The sequence below is a fragment of the Cyclopterus lumpus genome, chromosome 14, assembly GCF_009769545.1.
Source record: "Cyclopterus lumpus isolate fCycLum1 chromosome 14, fCycLum1.pri, whole genome shotgun sequence".
Lineage (NCBI taxonomy): Eukaryota > Metazoa > Chordata > Actinopteri > Perciformes > Cyclopteridae > Cyclopterus > Cyclopterus lumpus.
The window spans coordinates 14,392,912-14,414,710 of NC_046979.1; the positions used below are offsets into that span (position 1 = coordinate 14,392,912).

Sequence of the window (21,799 nt, forward strand, 5' to 3'; positions counted from 1 at the left end):
TTTGCAGTGTGTGTTTCTGTGAGCTTCTGATTTTCTGTGCTGACTTTATTTAATTTTTTATTTTGTCCAAATACGCATCTGCATGTAAACATATCAAATCAAATGAAGTACAGATACTCCCAGTACTAGTAGTATAGGGAATCTAGGTAAATTCTTAGAAGGAAAATGTACTCATTAGCTTCTCAAAGGTATTTTTCTTTTTAAACAAACCACAAAATGCTCGTCATGTACAATATTTCTTTATTTCTAATAAAGTTTGTTTTTTTTGTAAATACAATACTGTTTATAGATTTGTTATTTAATACTCTACTCCTGCATTTTAGGTGCACATTCTCTTTGACACATCATTTCTAGTTGAACTAGTAATGTATTTATCTGGTAGCCTGGACATGCGTTTAAACCTCTGAACCACACAGCGAAGCACATTGGTGTTTAACACCGCGAAGACTGAGGATCAGTAAAAGTCCTGATGGAACTCACTGACGTCTGCTATGATGCTGCACCTTTTTCATGAATTGGAAGAGGGGTTGCGAGTTAATGTGCAAAACAAGTTTTTAAATGATTACCAGCCCGTTCATAAACCGTTGTGTGTGTGTGTGTGTGTGTGTAGCCTTATCGTTGATGATTAATTACCCACACTGTTGTGACATGATGGTCCTAATATGAAGTAATTCTACCTCCCCAGAGACTAAAGTTATTCATTTGTTTCCCTTGGCATCTACACATGCTCAGGCCGTGTATTTAAGTGGTTTGATAAGGTCAGATGTCAATCATGGCTTAATATAATCTTATTGGGTACAATATTTACAATGGGGGAACACGTTCTCTGGTTTCTACATCGCTGGATCTTTCAGTTGTAGAAAATAGAGCTGATGAATCAGCTGATGCTTGTAATTTTGCTTTATTGTCTTGAATAGGTTAATAAAATGAGTATTATTGATGTAATATTCCACTTGGCATCAACACAGTTGAGCTAAAGTATAAAATGTTTATCTTTGCCCTGCAGCTTGAACATTGGAATTGGCTGTAAATATAATACAAATACATCCTCTAGATTGTCCACAAGCTGCATATTCTCAACACCCTTTTATGTCCATACAGTATAGACCACTAGTATGACATTGAGGACACAACACAATGTATGGCATTGACAAGTGAATTTTACATCTATCTTGCAAATTCACAAGAGTGAAATATTGCTATTTCCTTATATGACCCACAACAATGTTATCAATGCTTCAACGGAGGCAAGTTTAAATCAAAATAAAATGTATTAACTTAAATGTAGTGTACAGGTACTTCAGGCTTCCAGCTCATGAAACTGTAAATGCAAAGACTGGACCGCTCACCTCGACCAGTTATGGGCGATGAGGCCAGGCCGGCTTATGCCATTTGATCTCGCCACAAATGCTTTTAAAAATAAAATGCATACTCAATTGAATTGGTAACCTAAGTAGATTAAAAAATATATATATATATATATATATATATATATATATATATATATATTATGTAAATTGTAATATAGTGACACATTTATAAAGCCATGAGTTGCTATGGCAACTGAAGATGGCGTGCTACTCTTCGCTGCGTACTGCGCATGCGTGGACTTTACTACACCCACTTTCGCAGACAGGAAGTGTGACCAACTTTTTCCAACATCCAACCCTACCTCTACGCTTTTCATCTTGCTGCCTCAACCAATGTGATTAATTTTAGCGCAAAAGTGCAACAACAGCGCGTCCAACCGAGACGAGTGTGTGCTACTCTCAGTTTAACCCCTTTTCCGCCTGAAAAAACACGCAGACTTCCTGTCCTCTAGCAGATCGGTGTACTGCCTCTTTAACTAGAGGGGCCGCGCAGTTAGAGCTGCAACATTTTACAGGCTGGACATCCGCTCACTCAGGATCCATTCATAAATAAGACATCGTGTGGAAAAGGAAGCTCATGTAGCATCTGTTTTTTTATTCATTTGATCGTGTGCGAGGGGCGAGCAGGAACCAGACATGTTCAGCTCGGTCGGGGACTGTGAATCGGGGGCATGGCTGGGAGGGCAGAAGTGACTTCCCATGGCTGACCCCCCTGCTGATGGTTTTGACTTTATGTGCGAACCGTCAGGAGGCAGCTTGATCTAGCTCACAGCATTTGTCAAACCCAGAGAAATGCTCGTTTTCTCGGAAGGGTTGGTGTTTTGTACATACTTCCGCCTTACTCAAGTCGTCTTCGTTTAAATAGTCTAGCGCTTCCATCCCTCTTCTTTTTTTATTTCTTATTTTATAAATGACAATACACCAGAGGAGCCGAGGACCTGCCATGCCGATGGAGCTGTGAGTTATGGCAGCTAAAGAGGACCTTTACGCCAAAGTGACGCCGCGGAGGCAGCGGCAGAGCCGGCCGAGCACCATCAAACATGGGTCCACTCTGGACGTGTTGCTGTCCATGGGCTTCCCCAAGACCAGGGCGTGAGTACACAGCTGCACTCTCCCAAGAAAAACACACACACACACACACACACACACACACACACACACACACACACACACACACACACACACACACACACACACACGCACACACGCACACACGCACGCGCGCGCGAGCGCGTTTTTAACGAGGTTAAATCAGGCTTCCCAGCAGCATCACTCTCCATCCAAAGTTGCATGCTTCCTTATCTTGTCTCTCTGTGTCAGTATCATAATCAGATGATCTGAAGCATCTCTGCAGCCGAGAGGAGACATGTCTGCTGTGCGATGCATGTTGTTAACACATGGCAGAGCCCATGGGGCCATGTCAGATGACCCCTTTTAAACTGTACTTTCTGCTCTGGAATCCACAGCCAGATTGTATGGTCCACTACAGGGTTGTTGTGCAATATGATTCAATATATTTTAATGTTGTACGGTAGGGAGTGGAAGTTACAACCATTTTATAGAGTCATGTAGTTTAATGTGCTGTGTTACAATGCATCATATTGTACATGCGTATTGTACTTCATCTGCAAAGTTACCTGTAACTGCAATTAAATGTAGTCTATAAGGAAATGTAAAAAAAACACACCTGAAAATACTCAAATAGATACGAGTACTTACTTAATAATAAATAGGTAATACATTTGCTCCCGTTACTGTACTGGTTACTTTCCACCACCAATGCAACAGAAACACAGCAGCATCGCTGGTATAGGTATAGGACTTGTGTCTGTGGGTGTCTATACGTGTCTAATTTAGTTTTTTGTGGACATATTTCCCACTACAAAAGAAAAATATGAGAGATGCTCAGTGTTTTCTGAGTCACTCTGTTCCCTTGCCCAGCTCTCCGTGGTTTTCAATGAAAACCTGATCCTGTGGGCATTCCTGCATCTTCTTCTCATTCATCCTTGAGAGAAGAGTTGCCAGGAAACAAGCATTGTTGGCGTGTGCATGTAGTGTATGGGTGATGTAATTGTATTTAAAAATGACAATGTGCTGTCTGCTTGCAACAAGGGTTTGTGTGCTCAAACATCAGCACAGTTTAACCCTTTATAGATCTTGGACGTATGCTGAAGTATTTGGTGTATTTTGGAGAGTTTTACACAGGATATGGCATGAACTCTCAATATTTGAGTCAACAAGCATTTATATTTTAAAACCAGAACCCAGATAAATGATTTAAGTGGGAGATGTGCTGCATTATCAAAGGGTAACTTTATAGACATACACAATGCAACTTTATGTTGCAAAGTATGCTTTGTAAAACCCATCTTAGCCTATTTTCTTTCTGCCAACTAAAGCTGTATAACACCAGCTTGAAATCCTTTTACACCTAAATATATCCCTCGGTATGGTACGTTTGGCCACCGACACTGGAAAAAAAGGTATCACATTTTTATTGAAGTGCACAGCTCAGTTTTTACATCTCAGTCTCCTTTCACTGTACAAACTCTATCTAATCACATGATCTATAATCAAAATGTCCTTTCTCATAGTTTGTGTTGTCAGAGACACATAATATATCTAGCCCGATGATTTGAACAGCCTCATCTCAAACAAAAAGCCTTTCTGTGTGTGCAGCGGGCCGCAAAATTGTGTCCCATGTAACAAAAGAAATAGTTCACTTTGAGTCTCCGTCAGCTGCAGCAGTAACCCCCAGATCTATTACTCGTTTCACTATCCGAATTGTTGGATATAAAAAAGCGTTACGAAACAAGAGGCTAACATTTAGGAATGATGTTGGCAGTTATCTGAGTTTTGTATAGTACGCCAAAAGTTTTGAGCAATCTTTCTTCTTTTAACTAGACAGATACAGCAGCTCTGAAATTAAGCCTTTTTATCTTCTGCAAAACTGTCTCCGGTCGTCCAGGCTTTCATTGCTCTCTCTCCTCCTGCCTAATGAACCACTGCAATCAATATGAGTGACTGTGGTTGGTTATATTTGCAGACTCTCATCTATTACTGATGGCAGACTAATACACTTTGATCAAAGCCATACAATTATAATGAAGCAGAATAATTCAGCGTCATCCCCTTCCAGCCTGTCTGGTCTGATGTCAGTGGAGGCACAACAATAACGAGATGATAATAAAGATGAAAATACAGATAGGCACGTAATACAACACAGTTGAGGCTGCATTGTGCTTATGCACACGTTTGGTGCGTTGATTTGGCTCAATTCTACCTGGAGCTTCGAGCACATTAGTTATTACAGTATAAATGATCAGAATTAAGTGACAGATGGGTAGGGATATTTGAAAATTGTCCATATTAGCACAGACACAAAACCTTGCTAGTCCCTGCTTTTCTGTTTACTTCCCACTTACACTCAGCTTACCATCGCACTGCATTTTGTAAACAAAGGTGATTGAAGAGGGATAAAAATGATGATCTCTGAGCTAATGAGCTCGCTAAGGGTCAGTTTGCAAACTCACTCACTGTTATTATTCGCGGTGTCACTTGGCCGGTACACTGCTTTCCTCCACCCTGTTTCCAGCAGCTGAGTGTACATCACCTTTCCTGCAACACACAGCAGACAGACAGATTCAGCAACTTGCTGGGGGTTGTGCTATTTAGAGGCTGAAAGAGCCTCAGGAGTTGGTGAGGCCCAAAAAAAGAGTGGATCAGGTGGAAAGAAACTCCTTATAAATATAAGTGATGAGGCACAATATGTGTCTGCGTTGTGCTCGCACGCTTTTACATTTTATCTCAACACAAGCAGCTGTGCATAAACTTCCCTAAATAAATAGATTAAAGTTATGATTAAAAAGAAGAGTTGACTTTGGCCAGACATTCAATGCCAGCTCTCGGTACATGACATATTTTGGTAGTCAGTTCTACGGACATATTTTGGTTGCACTGTAAAGAACAACTGAGACACTCATCCAACCTCTCGCAGGTTGTAACGTTCTACTCTTTGGTTCAGCCACCAAACCAGACACAAGGCAGTAAAACGTCAAAATATACGTCTGATTTGCACGCGAATAATGGGAAAATCAGTTATCAGTCATGGCTTCAGGGAACAAGGGCTTCATTGTGTTTGAGAAGTTAGTTTAAACCAGTAGGGAGCATGAAGCACACAGACACACACACACACACACACATACACACACACACACACAGTGCTTTTCTAACTCTAGATTTTTCTGCTGAGTCATCCAGGAAAGGGCTTTTGCAATCAGAGAGGATCTGGATGGACAGAGGTCTCTCCCTGTACTGATCCTGTCTGACAGTCTGAAGCAGGTTTGGAACCGACGGAGAGCCTGACACACTCAGAGTTTCCTCGTGTTCATCTTTTTCATCATTTTGGTAGCTATACAATGCTGGGATTGGACAAAAATAGAGAGAGGAATCAATTTTGTTTGGACAATGAGTTGGTTTGGCCTCTTTCATTTCTTCTCCCTCCAATTAAAAAAAATACAGACCCTGTAAAATAAAGCATTGCAGTTCAATCTCTCAACATGCTGGAAATACAATACAAATATTGAATCATTTATTTGTTTATTTCAATTTGTATTCAATCTTTAAGCAGGAATTAGTCTGAAAAATACCTACTCAATGTCATTTTTTAATTGTATGATTTAAACCCTCACCAACAAAAAGGCTGGTACTCCGTGTAACCTTTTTCACAGTTAGGAATAACTCTCATTGTGAACATAATATTTTCCATACCAGCATATTCAAAGTCCGATAAAAGGTCCTTGTTTTGTCATTCCTCATTTATCTAGATTTAAAGCATGAGTCATTCCTGACCTCCAAATGAGAAACACACACAGTGGGATATGTGTGTGCGTTGTTAAATGTTGTTCTTGTGGCCAAAATAACTGGGCATACTGGAGTCACACTGTAAAATTGTAAACAACACTTAAGACCCTGAAGAGTCCCTGTGCTGGTTGGCTGAACGAAGGAACCTGAGTTACAGTTATTGTAATTTTAGACAAATGACGTGCTAAGTGGTTTTGAGAAGCAAGCAAGCTTATAACACCAAAGTAAACAGACGGCATGTCCGCGTCTCTTTTGTGTCAGCTATGTAGGCATGAAGCACAAACCTACCTCAATGCAGATTTGTAAAAGGATACAGATTTGTGTATAATTCATCTATTTCAGCTTTGTTTTGTTACACAGAGGAATAATGGGGCAATTGTGAGCAAGGGAAACAGGAAGTTGATGGCCAAAATGTAACAGAACATCAACTGGAGTATCGGAGGCCGAGGCATTTTTTTTGTACTCTATCTGGTATTAACAAGATCTAGACAGAGGCAGAGAACCAGAGAAGTTTCCTGTGAGGCGATCCAGCAATGTCATGTGCTTTGTTAGACCAATCACAGAGGTTCTCACAGTGTGGAAAAATCAGCTTCTATACTTTGGTCAGAAAGCCTTAGCTCCCAGCGACAATATGGCCCCTTTCTGAGATATACGTAGCTCTGAAGTTAATGCTGTCAGCATCGTCTGTTTGAAGGGAAGAATCACAGGCACCTCTAATACCACCTAAAATCTGAAATTGGGGCTAGTTTTAAATGTATTTAAATGTCCATGTACCTCGACATTTAGCCAAATTGTTATGTTTTTTCCTACTTTTTGGAGCATGAAAAGAGGTGAATGTTGAAATACATAAGCAACACTTAAATCCAAATCCTCACATCTGAGAAGAGCAGATTGTAATATGCTGGTGATTAGATCATTGAATAATTGACACATGGGGTCTGCACTTGACTGATCTCATGATGGGAGCCTGTGGGACTGACTTTGCCTGATGACATTTCACACTTAAGTGTTTTTTACATTTCTGCTCGCAATTCTCAACATATTTTTCCTCACTGGTAAATTTGAAGAGAAGTAAAATGCCATGTCATAAATGAAGTTGCTGCTATGATATTAACTCAGAATATAGATTGTATTTAATACAACGGCTTATGTAAAAGGACACTCACTTATGCACTGTCATCTTGGCTGATAGTGAGCTTGAGTTTTAAAAAAAATGGCAAAACTTAAAGGACGGCTCTGTTTAGTATTATTTATTGATACTTCAACTACTGAGGTAGATCTATACAGTGTTTATTTCATACAGATGAACTTTAGTCTCTACAAGCTTATTGTCTGTTTCAATGTGCTTCTCGAACAAAACTTCAAAGCCACAGTGGTTACTGAGCTGTAACACATCGAGCTTCGATCACATCGTGTACGGTAAATTTTCACCCAAGCCGCTTGTGTGTTAAAGAGGAAGTTTGTGTGCATGGAGACTTTTCTCGACTCCAGTTTCATAACTCCTGCCTTCACCATAACAACTGCATGTCTCACTCCACTTTTGTCTAACATGCAAAAAAGAAAAGCATCACGGAAAAGCATTTTGGTTCATACAAGGGAGCTACATAACAATTATACACATAACTTATGCATACATGAGACACTTTGGTGCCTGCGCATGCAGCTTGCGAGAACAAACTCTAAGCTTGTACTCAAGACAGCCAAGAGGAAGTCGCCCATTTCCGGAAGTGGCTTTGTGACCTTTACTGAGCGCTCGGTTGAGATGGTGGTTTCATAGCGGCTGAAGCAGGAGATTCACGTGTCACTTGCAGATAGGAAAATAAGTTTGGTGTACTGACTCACTCAGTTTTTCTCAATTAAAGGCCTGAAGATGGCAAACCGTATACCTTTTATATATTGGACAGAAATCTATTTTAATCTAAATGGAAAATAATCTGGGTGTCAGAAGTGTTGTTTTGAGGCATCTACATATGCTGTGAGCTTTGTATGACACACTTGGACTTCGAAGAGTGCCGTGTGATGCATCACTATTTAGGCACTGTGGCTCATGTATTCTAAGTGAAACATTTGCTTTGTGCACTTTAACTTGTTCCGCTGACGTCAATTGTGCAGCGCTAAAAATAACACTCACGCTAAAACAATTCACACTTCATCTTTGGTTTAACTGAAGCATTGATAATAATTTGTTCAACCTGATAAGCTTGACGGACACCTCGAATATTTTTAACATCTTTCAGTCACACAAAGCCCCACACAGCTCATTTAATGGTGTCAATCTCTGACTTGCTCTGTCTGCCCCTGTGGACTTCTCGGCTCTCTTCTCCAGGAATAATGAAGTAAGACGAGGAGAAGCAGTTCCAGACACAGGCTGCACACAGCTAGCTTTGTTACAGACGTGGTGCTGAAACGTTGCCCCGTTAGCTTGAAAGAAAGGCTTTGTGAGTGTCTAAACACCAAGAGCTGGCCTTGTTAGCGACCCTAAACTAAATGTTGTGCTACCAAAACACTCTAAAAAATTACTACCACTCGCTCTCACAATTAATAGTATAGTTTGACAGTGTGAAATACTCTTATTCCCTTTCTTGACAAGAGTTGGTTAATAAGTTTGACAACACGCTCATGTTTGTACGGTAAATACAAAGTTACTGCTCGCTGCTTCTTAGCTCAGTGTAGCACATAGCTAGCCTGGCTCTGACCCTGCTAACTCCTCTCAGGGTCTAATCAACTGCATTTACACAGCGCTGCTGTGAGTAATTAATGGTGGCCGTGAATAACTGCTTTAACAAATACCAAAGAGAGCGGGGTCAGTTGGGACCGCACCTTTTAACAAGATAGAAAGCAACCGTGCTAATGCCATTCACCATGCTCATACTTTCAACCTTTTAAGTGGAGACCATCTGACTAGTCCTGATACTTTATTCACAGTTTCAAGTATTTACATTTTTGGCTCTTTTGTTATTTTTCTTTTACCATACTGTTTTTAATTATGTTACATTTAAAAACATATAGTTGGAAAGCTTACTTTTTGTATCTGTCAATGCTAGTTTTAGCCATCAAAATGTTTGATGGGACAGTCCAAAGTGTGTCTGCACTCCCTGGGACGGATGGGACAGACGTGCAGGGCTGTTTCTCGTATTGTTTCTAGTTCCTACCCTGATACAAATCAACAAGAAGCCGACAAAAACAAGACAAAGGCGTTTCCTAATTGAATAAGACCCACTGTGAAGTCACTGAGTGAATGTTTACGCAAGCCAAATTCCATATCTCAGTATGAAAATATAATCACACAAGAAACGTGTGAACAAGTGGTATTGTAAATATAAGATGTTCAAATTTAGACTTTAGAATTTAGTAATTTTTTCAATTGAAATTATATATTTTATATAAATGCAGTCCTTCTACATTTAACTAAATGTTGCCTTTTAATGTTTGTGTTGGGGTCTAAAATACTTTGTCAATTGTTTACAGACAACTGTATCTGTTCAGTTATTGCATATTTGTCATAACTGTTCAAGTAGTCTGAGTAATATGAGTTTAGTTATTGCTCTCCCAATTGTGTTATTGTGTTGTTACTTTGTTGACATGAAAGCATCAGCCATGGGTTCAAAATATTACAACTTGGCACACCTTTTCCCCCTGTCATTGTGTCCTACATCACACCCTGAACAGAGCTGTTGCAGAGCCATAAGCTTTTTTTGTTCTTTTGCTGGGCAGTTAGCGAGTGAAGCGGTTGGAGAAAAGGGCGGTGACGCCTGGTGTTAGCCTCGGCGTGTATGGGGTCAGATCAGTCTCAATAATTGCAAATGCACAGAGACTTACAAATGCAAACACAAGATTTACAAATGCGCACAGAACAATTTACAAATATGTTTGATTTACAAATGCACACAGAGAGATTTACAAATGTAAACACGCAGAACGACGTGTCTGTGTTTATGTATTTGTCAATCGCACTGCATTTGTTTGTGGATTCTTCAAATGTGTGTACGGATTTATGAGACTCCCCTGCAGTGGCTAGATCCGCAAATGCGTTTTTTCAACATAGACCTAGCTGTAGCCAATCAGATGTCGCCCTCATTTTCAGCCAATCACATGAGCGCATCTCCCCCTCCCCTCCCCACGGGGCTGCCAGCATTACAGTTGCACAATTTGCAGAGGGATACACAATTAATGTACACCCACACCCCATTGTTGTAAGTCATTGAAAGTTCGGTATAATCTTGTAAATCTTGTAGAAAATCTTGGCGCGGCACGAATGACGCGAATAGAGCGAAAAGTTCGCCCGCTGTCATTCAGACGTCGTCGGTGAAAGTCACCGAGCTGTGATGTATAAATATATACATATGATATTAATGTTATGAAACCAAACACGAGGGAGTTAGACGTTCCGACGTTTATGGGATGTCCACAACAAGTATAAAGCAGAAATAGTGGATGACGGAAGTTATAACTGTTTCCACGGAGTAAAGCCACGGAGATAAGCCACGCCCCTTCTAAGGCGCAAATAAAGCGAATGACGATCATGTGATTGGTTGAAAATGAGGGCGACATCTGATTGGCTACAGCTAGGTCTAAGGTGAAAAAACGCATTTGCGGATCTAGCCACCGCAGGGGAGTCTCATAAATCCACACATGTGAAGAATCCACAAACAAATGCAGTGCGATTGACAAATAAATAAACACAGACACGTCGTTCTGCGTGCATTTGTGAGTCTAATTTATTTGTAAATCCTTCTGTGTGCATTTGTAAATCAAACATATTTGTAAATTGTTCTGTGCGCATTTGTAAATCTTTGTGTTTACATTTGTAAATCTCTCTGTGTGCATTTGTAAATCGAACATATTTGTAAATTGTTCTGTGCGCATTTGTAAATCTTGTGTTTGCATTTGTAAGTCTGTCTGTGTGCATTTGCAATTATTGAGACTGATCTGACCCCATACGGCGTGGGCCCACCAGGCCTGACTGTTGGCCAGACTGGACGTAGGGAAGCACATTTCCTCTGCTGACGGGGCTCTCCTTAGGGTGCTGTCCTGTGTTGGGCAGCAGCAGTGCTCTCAGTGATGTTGGAGCGATAAGTGGTTAGTGATGAGTGTTCGCCGTTGGCTTGTAAACAGGAAGTGTTGATTCACTCATAGAGCTGGGGAGGGGCCCTAGAGAGGCGCCCTTGGGAGTATGTAGCTGTGTGCATGTATATGTTGAGACAGGGTGACATGGTTTTGTCAGTTTAGTTTCACCTTCTTGGCTAACACCGAGCAATGAAATTCATACTGACGAGAGACTATATGAGAAGTGTGCATATTGCCTGATTTAAAGCGATAACGTTCTCTTGCAGCCAGGAAGACATCCACTTTAGCAAAGAAGGTCAGCTGTAATAAACAGTCCAAAGAATTATTACGTATATGAAAAAACAGAAATGCTGTTTAAACAAACAGGCAGCCAGCACATTTTATCTGGAGTGGAGCTAAATGTGGAAACAGGAACTGAAAACATTTACCATATGTTGGTGGAACATTGAAAGGCTGTTTCCAATACAGCTCAACAGTGGCAAATGTGCAACTGAAGTATAAGCCCTTATCTCGCCCCGTCACTGTAATTTATGCAAACAGTACAGCTGATTTGAAGCCTTACTAAATCCAGAGTGACTTCTCTCCCGAGCACCCTCAAACCTAGCTGTCTAGCTGTGAGCAGGAAATGCAGTTTATAAATAACTTGCTCAGAGGCCTCCGGGTTAGCTGCAGTTATTGAGGACATATTCAACTATGATGGAACACATAGAAAAGTAATTTGAAACATGAATATTCAGTTCAACAAAAACAAACTAATAAAGCGTCAAAAAGCAGATGCTGTAGATGAGGCCAAGGGGCAGGAGGTGCTGTCTAAACATGGACCAGCTGGCCCATAAGAGAGAGACGCTGCCTGTGAGACTGCTGCTCTGCCCAGCGCTGCTCCCCGAGGGTGTCGCAGATGTCAACGCTTTCTTTTGCCTGAAGAAGGGGAAACAAAATAGAATTGGCGACACATAATAATAAATAAATACGGCCAGCAGGGACGATGGTGTATGAAAAATAGTGGAAGTAGGGAGGGCCGCCAGTAGACGAGAATAAAACGTTTTAAAAAAAAGAAGTTAATTTTGTTGTTAAAATTGTTTAACATTTTTTACGGTCTTAGAATCAAAAGTAAATTATTGTTATTGGCACAAACAATTGTTGGACAGACATTTTTTGGTGTCTAAAACTATGTTAAAGCCTGTGTCTGTCAAAGAAAAGAACTATACAACTGATCTTTAATTAAAGTGCGTCTGGAGGTGGGCTGCAGCTTCCTTCCAGGGCCGGAGGTCTTCCTGCTGTCATGAAAAATGTAATCCCAGAGCATGTTCTTCATTCAGGACTGTACACCTGAGGACATTCTATCCAGCACTATGTCTAACGGACAATTATGAGGATACAGTATCAGCTTTACAAAGCAGCTCTGTCATTGTTATTACAATAATAAGGACAAGTTCAAATGAAAAGAAATCTTCCACTGAGTGAAAATTGGTGCAAAAATGTCGGAGGCACGATGGTGTCTCAAGACCACCTTTCTCGCTCTCTGCCTCTTCTCGGAACCGGCCACATTTTTACTCTGGTCTTTTCTCGGTCTCAGGCAAAGAGGACTTTGGATTTTAATTGAAGACCACGACTACAGGGGTAACACCCATATACACACATGAAGAGGAACCTTGGTCTTGCCCTGTCTTGAGGGTTTGATCTTGATTTGGTTTCAACCCCTAACATCTTGGTCCTCATCTCTCTTAAGGTGGTCTTGACTACAACACTGCAAACCATATAATTCATATACAGTTCTGAAGCTAAAGCCATTCAGCCTCCTGCATTACATTACATCAATGAGTAAAAATGGCAAGCATCCTCACACTTTACCTCCTGCTTGAAAATGTATTATCATTTATGCCTGGAACAGGGTCTACCTCCAGCAGCCTAAAAGCCGATTAAATTCCAGTAAACCTCTCCTTTTCTATTATTTTATGTCTCATAAATTCCCTCTCATAAAATAACACAGAGATTAGAAGCAAGCAAGCCAATGTTCTTGCCTGGATTGGATTTTTGTGTTGTCTCAGTCACATCTGCTTCATGCTTTCTGGGAAAAAATCCCCTTCTTTTCCTCCTCCACACAGCACCAGGTGGAACCTCTGAATGAGGCCGCTGTAGCCAGCAAATGACTCTCCTTCATAAGCCTTCTACACGCTGTAGTGGAAATACTGTCAGAATAAAAATGGATCAATTCGGCAAAATACTGTAATAGTCAGCTAACAGTTGCCGGCCTGATAAGGTAACTAAACAGGAGACTTTTATCCAAGTCTAGTCTGTATTTCTCTGTCTTTAATTCATCTTCACCCTGCATTTATTTGCGTTCACATGTTATCGTAGAAGCTCTGTGTGAGCCATCTGTTACATTACTGTAGCCTTGGCCTTCACATGCTGCATGCTGGGCTCTGCGAGGGCACACCGCCCCGGGGTTCAGGGACTTAGCCGTATCTAGGACCCTCTCAGTGGGGCAAATTTAAAAATAGCTCATCGAATTTGAGTGCCAGAGTAGCACCACGAACACTGTCAACGTCGGCACACATAGAGGAACTGCAAGACGTCTTTATCATGCTTTGATTTAAGTCAAACAGAGGCTCCACAATGGTTCATTTGACTTTAATATCAGTTGTAGATTTACTTTTCCTAATTTACCAGGACCCTGGAGGTTTTTGTTCCACATAACGCAGTAACTACGACCGAAAGGAGATGGGATTGCATGGCATGTAGTGGAAACAATGTGCAGTTACTCAAAATGCATTTCCTGTTACTTCATAGTGAAATGAGGCCTTTGCAACAACAAACAAACAGAACGATGAATCTTTGATATTCGGTGTTCCTGGTGTTTTTCACTTAATCTACTTTGCAGACGAGGCTGTAAGTGAATTTTAAATAAAATCTTATCTAGATACTCCGTTATTCCTCTCGAAACTGAAGCTGCTGGAAACGGTGAATCCCTTCAGAGGCGGCCCGCGATACCAGAGGTTTTATAAAAAGTCACTAATTAGATTTTGAGCACTCAAGAGTGATCATGCAATCAGCTCTTGTTTCAGAAAAGTCTTGATAAGTTATAGTTTATGAAGTGACACGGATAAATCACGTAGTAGGGCTTTTATTTTTCCTTTTCAAAGTTCATTAAACCAAAACACAAGCCATTATTGTATTTTTCTCACAGTCATATTTAAGGTGTCCCAATATTCTGACGTTTTGCTGCAGCGGAAATGCATTGTTAACCGAGACTGTCAGCGGATTGTTCACTATTGAATCATCTACTGAAGCACTGCTAACCGAATTGAGATATTCTTTTAATATTTTCTGAGCACAGAATATGTTTCAAACCGGCATCAATGCCGTTTCATGAAACTCTGGTCTGAATAATGAACTCCTCTTCTGAATTGTGATTTTACTGTTCACTCGCCACGTTTGCTCTTTGGTCGTTGTCACGTGTCAGCGCAGTGATCTCCCCGTCCTAAACAGTCCGGAAGAGAAACTATTGATTTTGTGACTTTGCTTTGATCTCCATTTCTCTCTCTCTCTCCCTCTTTACAGCTTGAAAGCTCTGGTTTCGACAGGAGGGAAAAACGTCCAGGCAGCTTGTGACTGGTGAGAGCAATAACACACTTGTACTCACATGCTCTGCCACAGTTATTAATGCACAGTGCAAAGCAGAAACCCTTGTAATGGTGAATATAACATCTCTGACCTACTGAAGTGCACTGTGCTCTTACAACCGTATCGCCCTCTGCTGGGCGTCGGCCGTCCTCTCTCCTACTTATGTCCCACTGATCGCTCGCCACTGTGGGTCTTCCTGTCTGCCGCTGCAGGCTCTTCTCCCACGTGGACGACCCGTTCTTGGACGACCCTCTGCCCAGAGAGTATGTGTTGTATCTGCGACCGAGTGGGCCGCTGCTACAGCAGCTCTCACACTTCTGGCAGCAGTCCCGCCTCTCCTGTGGCAAGAACAAGGCACACAACATCTTTCCCCACATCACCCTGTGCCAGTTCTTCATGGTCAGCGTCTGTGTGTGTCGATGCTCAATATTCTGGCTGTTTATAGCCGTTATACATTTGATGACCTCCACGTTTCGTTGTCTCTGCGCTCAGTGTGCCGACGGGAAGGTTGAGGCCCTGACCGATGCTCTCCAGACCACCGTGGCCAAGTGGAAGGGTCGTATCCCCATGCCACTCCCACTGGAGCTCTACACCTCCTCCACCTTTATTGGCCTCTTTGTGGAGGAGCAGATGGCGGAGGTGCTGAAGAGTCTCGCGTCAGATTTTGCAACGGAAGCAACAGATAAAGCAGGTTTGAGACCCCCTTTGTCCCTTCGATGGGAATCTCAGTAAACGTTAACACTGTCTTGTAAATACAGTTTGCAGGGTTAATGTTCCCAGACCGGCCACTTAAGAGGCTCTCATTTTGATATTCATATGTGGACAGTTGTGGACTAATTGATTACTATAATCACACTTTGGGGATGAGCTGAGCGTTATCGCCAGATTGCACGTCAGTGGAGAACCGCCACAGAATGAAAAACAGTTCATCATTGTCACGAGTATACGGATACACATAATACATTTGCTGTGCACATTTCTCTCTTTGTCCTTTTGTCCAGATGTCCACGTCGAGCCTCATAAGAAACAACTCCATGTCACTTTGGCATACCACTTCCAAACCAGTCACCTTCCAATTCTGGAAAAGTTGGCCAAAACGGTGGATGTGTCTTCAGGCTGTGACTGGCTGGCTGTGCTCTTCTCACGGGATATTCGGTTCGCTAATCATGAGGTTTGATTTGCTTACTTTGAAAATTAGTACTTTCTGTCAACATGTATATTGCCCACTTTTGTGTCCAGTATGATATTTCTGACATCAAGGCAAAGAAATGTTGCTATAATCACAATTTCTCCCGAAACAAAAAGATGCAAGATCAGCGTGTTAAATCCCCAGGGCCTTTGTCTAACGGCTGCTCCCCATCTGCCCCCTGTAGACACTGCAAGTCATGTACCCGTATGTGCCTCAGAATGATGACGAGCTGGAGCTGATGCCAGGAGACTTCATCTTCACGTCTCCGGTGGAGCAGAGCAGCGCCAGTGAGGGCTGGGTGTACGGCACCTCGCTGGGCACGGGGCTGTCGGGCCTGCTGCCTGAGAACTACGTCAACCGTGCTGATGAGTCTGACACCTGGGTCGTCCACGGGTAAGGAAAGGAAGCACGGCGTATCCATCAGCGTGTTCCTTGAATTAATAACATTCCTGACCTTTAAAGGAGCCGTACTGAGAGGCCCTGCGATTGGATTATTGGACCGTTGAGTTGCGCGTACAGTACAATAAGGGACGTAGCAGATTATCCTTGATGGCCCCTCAAAACCACCCGGTCCCTGTTTGCAACCAATTCAATTCAATTCAGTTCATTTTGTATAGCCCAATATCACAAATGACAAATTTGCCTCAGAGGGCTCCACCACCGCTAACACCACTTCACAAAGACATCAGTGGGTGTTATCTCAAACTGACAATCCACAAATCTCTTCAGTTTAAGCAAAAATGTACACAAATAAGGGGGTGTTTCTAAGTTTCTGAATGAAAGATTAAAGGGAAAGAAAAGAGAATGAATCATCTCCTTGGCTTGCCGGTTGACTGGATTTCGCCCACATCACTACTCCTTGTGCAAGTTATGCTCCCTCCCTCCTTCTTTCCTATTCATTCTTGTCACTCTTAGAGGTTTTCGAGACACGTAAAACACACTTTTACTCCCTGAATTTGAACTGTTCCCAATGTTGTTTATTCCTGCGTTTCTCACGTAATGTAACCTACAGGAGTTGGTTGACATCATCTTTGGTTTATTTTCCTGCGCGGTCACAGTGTCGTCTTCAAAGTGCTTTGTGACTGAAGTGTCTGTGTGCGTCTGACCCTCAGGTCTCACTCGATGCTCACCTGTGCCTCTCCATCTAACTCTGGCAGCCCCGTGGCTGGGTTATTATTTGATGGACAGCTGAATGACAGTCTGCTTGACAGTTTTATGGCTCCTCCCGGCCTCACCGGCCTCTGTCCTCCGATGCAGGTACGTGACTTTTTTTGATGGCTTGAAGACAAACAAATGTATCATCAGGCTGCATGCTGAAGTGACGAAAAGCTCATGAACTAGAAACTCTCTGTAACACTTCAAGATTTGAAATGAATCTGTGTCTCAGGTGTTGAGGCCAACCAGTCAGTCATCTCTGTCCAAGATGAGACTGTTTGTGTGTCGCCATGGGGAGAGGATGGATGTGGTGTTTGGGAAACACTGGATCACTCAGTGCTTTGACTCTAAAGGTTAGCACGGATGGGAGATTATTTTTAAGACTTTAGACTTACATTTAACACCTTTTTAAGTGTAGTATGTTCTTCTTCTGTAAGATTTTCATTTGTGTTTGCGTAGGCCGATACATTCGCTCTAATCTCAACATGCCATCCAGCCTGCCAGCTAGAAGCGGAGGTCACCGGGATTATGATAAGGATTGTCCAATTACCGTGTTTGGCTCCACCCAGGCGCGTCTTGTAGGTCAGTACATTTGATCTACACTTGATTTTGATGTTGTGAAAAATATGATTACTTTAGGATTTAGGTTTGTAGAGATTATGTTTACTTAAAGATTAAAATGTCTTAAAATATATCACACTGTGTTTTGGTCCATTTCAGGTGAAGCCCTGTCGGAAAGCCACACAACAGTAGACTTTGTTTACTGCTCTCCTTCTCTTCGCTGCGTCCAGACTGCTCAGCACATCCTGCAGGGTAGGACCTCATCACGACCATAGCGTCTATCTAGGTTCTTCAGCTGGCACGTTATGCAATATGCATACATTTCAAAAAGTCATGATGATAATGTTGGATTCTCATTGGTGTTGGTTTTGGATCTGAAACCTTCTCAATAGGATGTGTCTAGTTATATCAAGCTTTCTCAAGCCTCTGTGGTACCTAGAGGCATCATTACGAAACTAAACCGAGAGGAAGAGAAATTGGTTTAACTGGAGGTCTAACTTATTTTTCCCACGACTTACTTTATATGAACACAGCAAAACACCTAATTAATGTTTTCTTACCAAAAATATAATCTTTTTGTCAAAACCTTGAAACTTAAAAGTAATTTCCTGTTCGGGCACATGGGAACAACACATTTACTGTTATTGCACCAAGTCTCACGTTTCATGTGAAGAGCAAGAAATGACAGAGTAGATGTAGAGATATCGTATCTCCTCCTTCTACAGTTGCTCTCTGTGTTTCACTCTGTGTCAGGGCTCCAGCTGGAGGGAAAGACCAAAATCCGTGTGGAGCCTGGATTGTTTGAATGGACCAAGTGGGTTTCAGGCACATGTTTACCAGTCTGGATCCCCCCAGCTGAGCTGGCTGCTGCTAACCTGAGTGTGGATACAACATACAGGTACGCAGCAACACCAACGCTATAGCATCTACAATCTTTCATTTATAATGCTGCAACTATAATATTTTATGTCTATTGTTTTGTCCCTAGACCTCATTTTCCCATAGGTAAGTTGGCGGTGTCAGAGGCGTATGACACCTACATCAGCAGGAGCTTCCAAGTAACCCGAGAGATCCTGGCGGAGAGCAAAAACCTGGGTAAAGTGGTGTTGTAAACACGTTTCCAGGGTTTCAAATTCATTCAACTTTCCTCAGCACCAAATGTTGGCAACATTCCCTGGCTGCAATGCCTGCTTTCTTTTCGAGATGATTATATCTTAATGCTTCTTAATAACTCGTGTTTTCCTGCTCTAAATTAAATCTCTTGGGACTATACGGTACATGGAGCATGAGCCAATGAAATTTAAACTAAACAATCACACAGATCTGCGTGAAACAGGCTCCTGCTTTGCGAGCCCTACACAAAGAACATATACCTGACTCTGCACACCCTAGGGTGACACAATAAGCACTTTGTTTTTAGCTCGATGGCCTTCTAAATCAAAATGTTTAATTTGAAAATGTCAAGCTGCATATTATGGACTATTGAGTGTACGTAGACGGTATAGAAAGCTAATGTTATTGGTGGAATGTGGTTCTGTGTTCTCTACCTCTCTTACACAGGAAACACGGTCCTGATTGTGGCCCATGCTTCCTCTCTGGAGGCTTGCACTCGCCAAATACAAGGCCTCAGCCCCCAAAACTCCAAGGACTTTGTCCAAGTGGTCCGAAAGGTCCGTTTTCAGCTTTAGTTTCAACGCCTCTTTTATTTCTATCCTCATCTCTTGTTTGCTGATAACTTGCACATCTGTCTTGTCTTTGTGCAGATTCCATACTTGGGCTTTTGTGCTTGTGAAGAAATGGGAGAGACCGGGGTGTGGCAGCTGGTCGACCCACCCATCTTGCCTTTAACACATGGACCCAATCACAGTTTCAACTGGAGGGAAATGCTAATGCAAGACTGAAGGATTTGCTGGCTGGCTTTCTATCTTTTGGCAGCCCTGAACTGCTGACAAAAATATTTATTTTGAACCCAGCCTTCTGCTATAAATTCAGCCCAACTACCAAAAAAAATCCACAAAAAAAAAAAACACGTCTCGCTTCCGTCAAAGACATCATGCACAAATAAATTGCAAATGTATTCAGGCACACTGCTCAGGAAAGAAAAAATACAGTTTGTGTTGAGAAAATGGCAAAAATGACCTACAGTTTGGTCGGCGGTTTGTTGCGTTTCCCTCAACGTTCCACTTCTTCGTCCAAAATGTAGAGGCGCTACGAGAAACGTGGACATTTCTTGATGGTTGATATGAGTTTCATGCCACGGGAAGGCGTCGTTGTCTGTGGCTCCTCCACAGTTGAAGACTTTGGTTTATGCTGCCTTCTGACACACTGTGACAAGAAACAGATAAGAAAGACTTGTACCACAGAAATATTTTTACATGTGTCAGAAATTATTATTTAACTTGTAGCTACGACACTCCTGCAAAAAAAAAAAGCACAAAAGAAATGTTGACGATCAGGATGGGGAGAACTGATCTTCATTTTTTTGTGGTGCTGAGGTGGGTGGTTTATGATCCCTGTTTTATTCCTGTAAATGTCATGTCATTAAGTGATTCTCCTAAGTTAACATTTGTGTGCACACATGAATTGTTTATCCTTCCTATAATGCAGTTTTGATTGCCACCACAGGAGTCAATATGACTTAAACAAATTAATATAATGAAATGCAGACTGCTGTTGGGTGCATTGACTCAAACGTGACATTCTGTAAGCCTGATAACCACACTGCTTTTCAAACACCTGGTGCATTTAATTTGTTTTGGTTATGTCAGATGATTTAAGCGCTTACTGTCTATACCAATTATTTGTTGAATGACTCAGCCATTCTATTGATACTGAATAAAGCAAGGTTGTGTAGTTATGAAGGCCTATATATATCTGGTGGTGCAATGTGTTCTGTTAAAATATTATGTTAATTTTATGGGAATTACAGTTGCTTATCATTTTTGGTTCCATTTGACATAAACAGCTCAACATGCATAGCTTTAACACTTTAATTAAGCCTCACCCATAAACTACCAGAAGGCACATCTGGAGAGGTTAGCAGTGGAAATGTGCTCTTGATGCTGGAAACATACCTACCAATATGTTTTATTTACTTGTTACTCTATTAAGCACCAGTTGGAATATCTCCAATATGCTAAAGAGCAGTATTGAATAAATAAATTAGGGAAAAAATAAGATACATTTATCTTGGCAGACATTCTGACTTGTCATAGCTGTAAAAGCACAGGTAGAACTAACATTAATAAGATAAGATAAGATAATCCTTTATTAGTCCCTCAGTGGGGAAATTACAGGATTAATGAAGGCTCAGCTGTTCTATTACGTGTCTTAATAAGACAATACCATGTCCTCTACTACGTGGAATGCAGCCATCACTTTTTTAAATGTTCATTCAATACATATTGAATAGTGTATTACTTTCTACTGTATTACATGTCTGCTTGGTCTATCAGTTCTTCGATTCAGGATCCCAACAATTGTAATTTCAGTAATCAATTAAAAATTTTAATGTAAAGTGTGAATAATACATTTTACAATGCTGCTTATATTCTTAGAAGTCTTGAGGAATTCAGATTGTTGACATCTTTGTCTTAATATGCGTTTGGACCCTAACGTTGAATCATTACTAATTTAATAAGCCTGAGAAGTTTTGAAAATTAATTACCGCACGTTTACTTTTGCAATTAATAACAAGTAACGTAGCCTAACTCGTGTTAAGGAGTTAGCTAACGGCTACTAGCTAACGGCTACTAGCTAACGGCTACTAGCTAACGGCTACTAGCTAACGGCTACTAGCTACACGTGGTGGTGACGTCACTCACCACAGCAGAGTTTTGTACGTCGGATCTCAGGTGAGGCATTTGGTTCGTTTGTGAAACGTCCACGAGACATGAAGTATATTATAGGTCGCTGATGTTAACGTCAATGATGTTAAAGTTACCTTTAAAAGGTATTTCTTAGGTAATAA

The 21,799-nt window shown here is 41.5% G+C and overlaps 1 protein-coding gene across 2 annotated transcripts; it reads left to right on the plus strand.

Annotated features, from left to right (window-relative positions):
• The first annotated feature begins 1,656 nt into the window (after positions 1 to 1,656).
• On the plus strand, positions 1,657 to 20,702 carry ubash3ba (ubiquitin associated and SH3 domain containing Ba). 2 transcript variants are annotated; one of them, XM_034549857.1, is made up of 15 exons: positions 1,657 to 2,182; positions 2,296 to 2,462; positions 14,862 to 14,915; positions 15,137 to 15,323; positions 15,417 to 15,615; positions 15,926 to 16,095; positions 16,298 to 16,506; positions 17,226 to 17,370; positions 17,501 to 17,621; positions 17,728 to 17,850; positions 17,989 to 18,081; positions 18,583 to 18,727; positions 18,818 to 18,924; positions 19,390 to 19,499; positions 19,593 to 20,702. In XM_034549857.1, exons 2-15 carry the CDS (start codon positions 2,335 to 2,337, stop codon positions 19,728 to 19,730), a joined length of 1,929 nt encoding a protein of 642 aa, XP_034405748.1. In that variant the 5' UTR covers positions 1,657 to 2,182; positions 2,296 to 2,334; the 3' UTR covers positions 19,731 to 20,702. The 2 variants fall into 2 exon arrangements, with proteins under 2 accessions (XP_034405748.1, XP_034405746.1); XM_034549855.1 differs by having other exon boundaries at positions 1,657 to 2,462.
• The last annotated feature ends 1,097 nt before the right edge of the window (positions 20,703 to 21,799 follow it).

What these genes read in the sequence shown, in the direction of transcription:
- ubash3ba (XM_034549855.1), top strand. Translation starts at nt 2,335, where the DNA reads ATGGCAGCTAAAGAGGACCTTTACGCCAAAGTGACGCCGCGGAGGCAG. An exon ending in GTCCAGGCAGCTTGTGACTG is followed by an intron (nt 14,916 to 15,136) that starts GTGAGAGCAATA and finishes CTGCCGCTGCAG; the next exon opens with GCTCTTCTCCCACGTGGACG. An exon ending in TGCTCAGCACATCCTGCAGG is followed by an intron (nt 18,082 to 18,582) that starts GTAGGACCTCAT and finishes ACTCTGTGTCAG; the next exon opens with GGCTCCAGCTGGAGGGAAAG.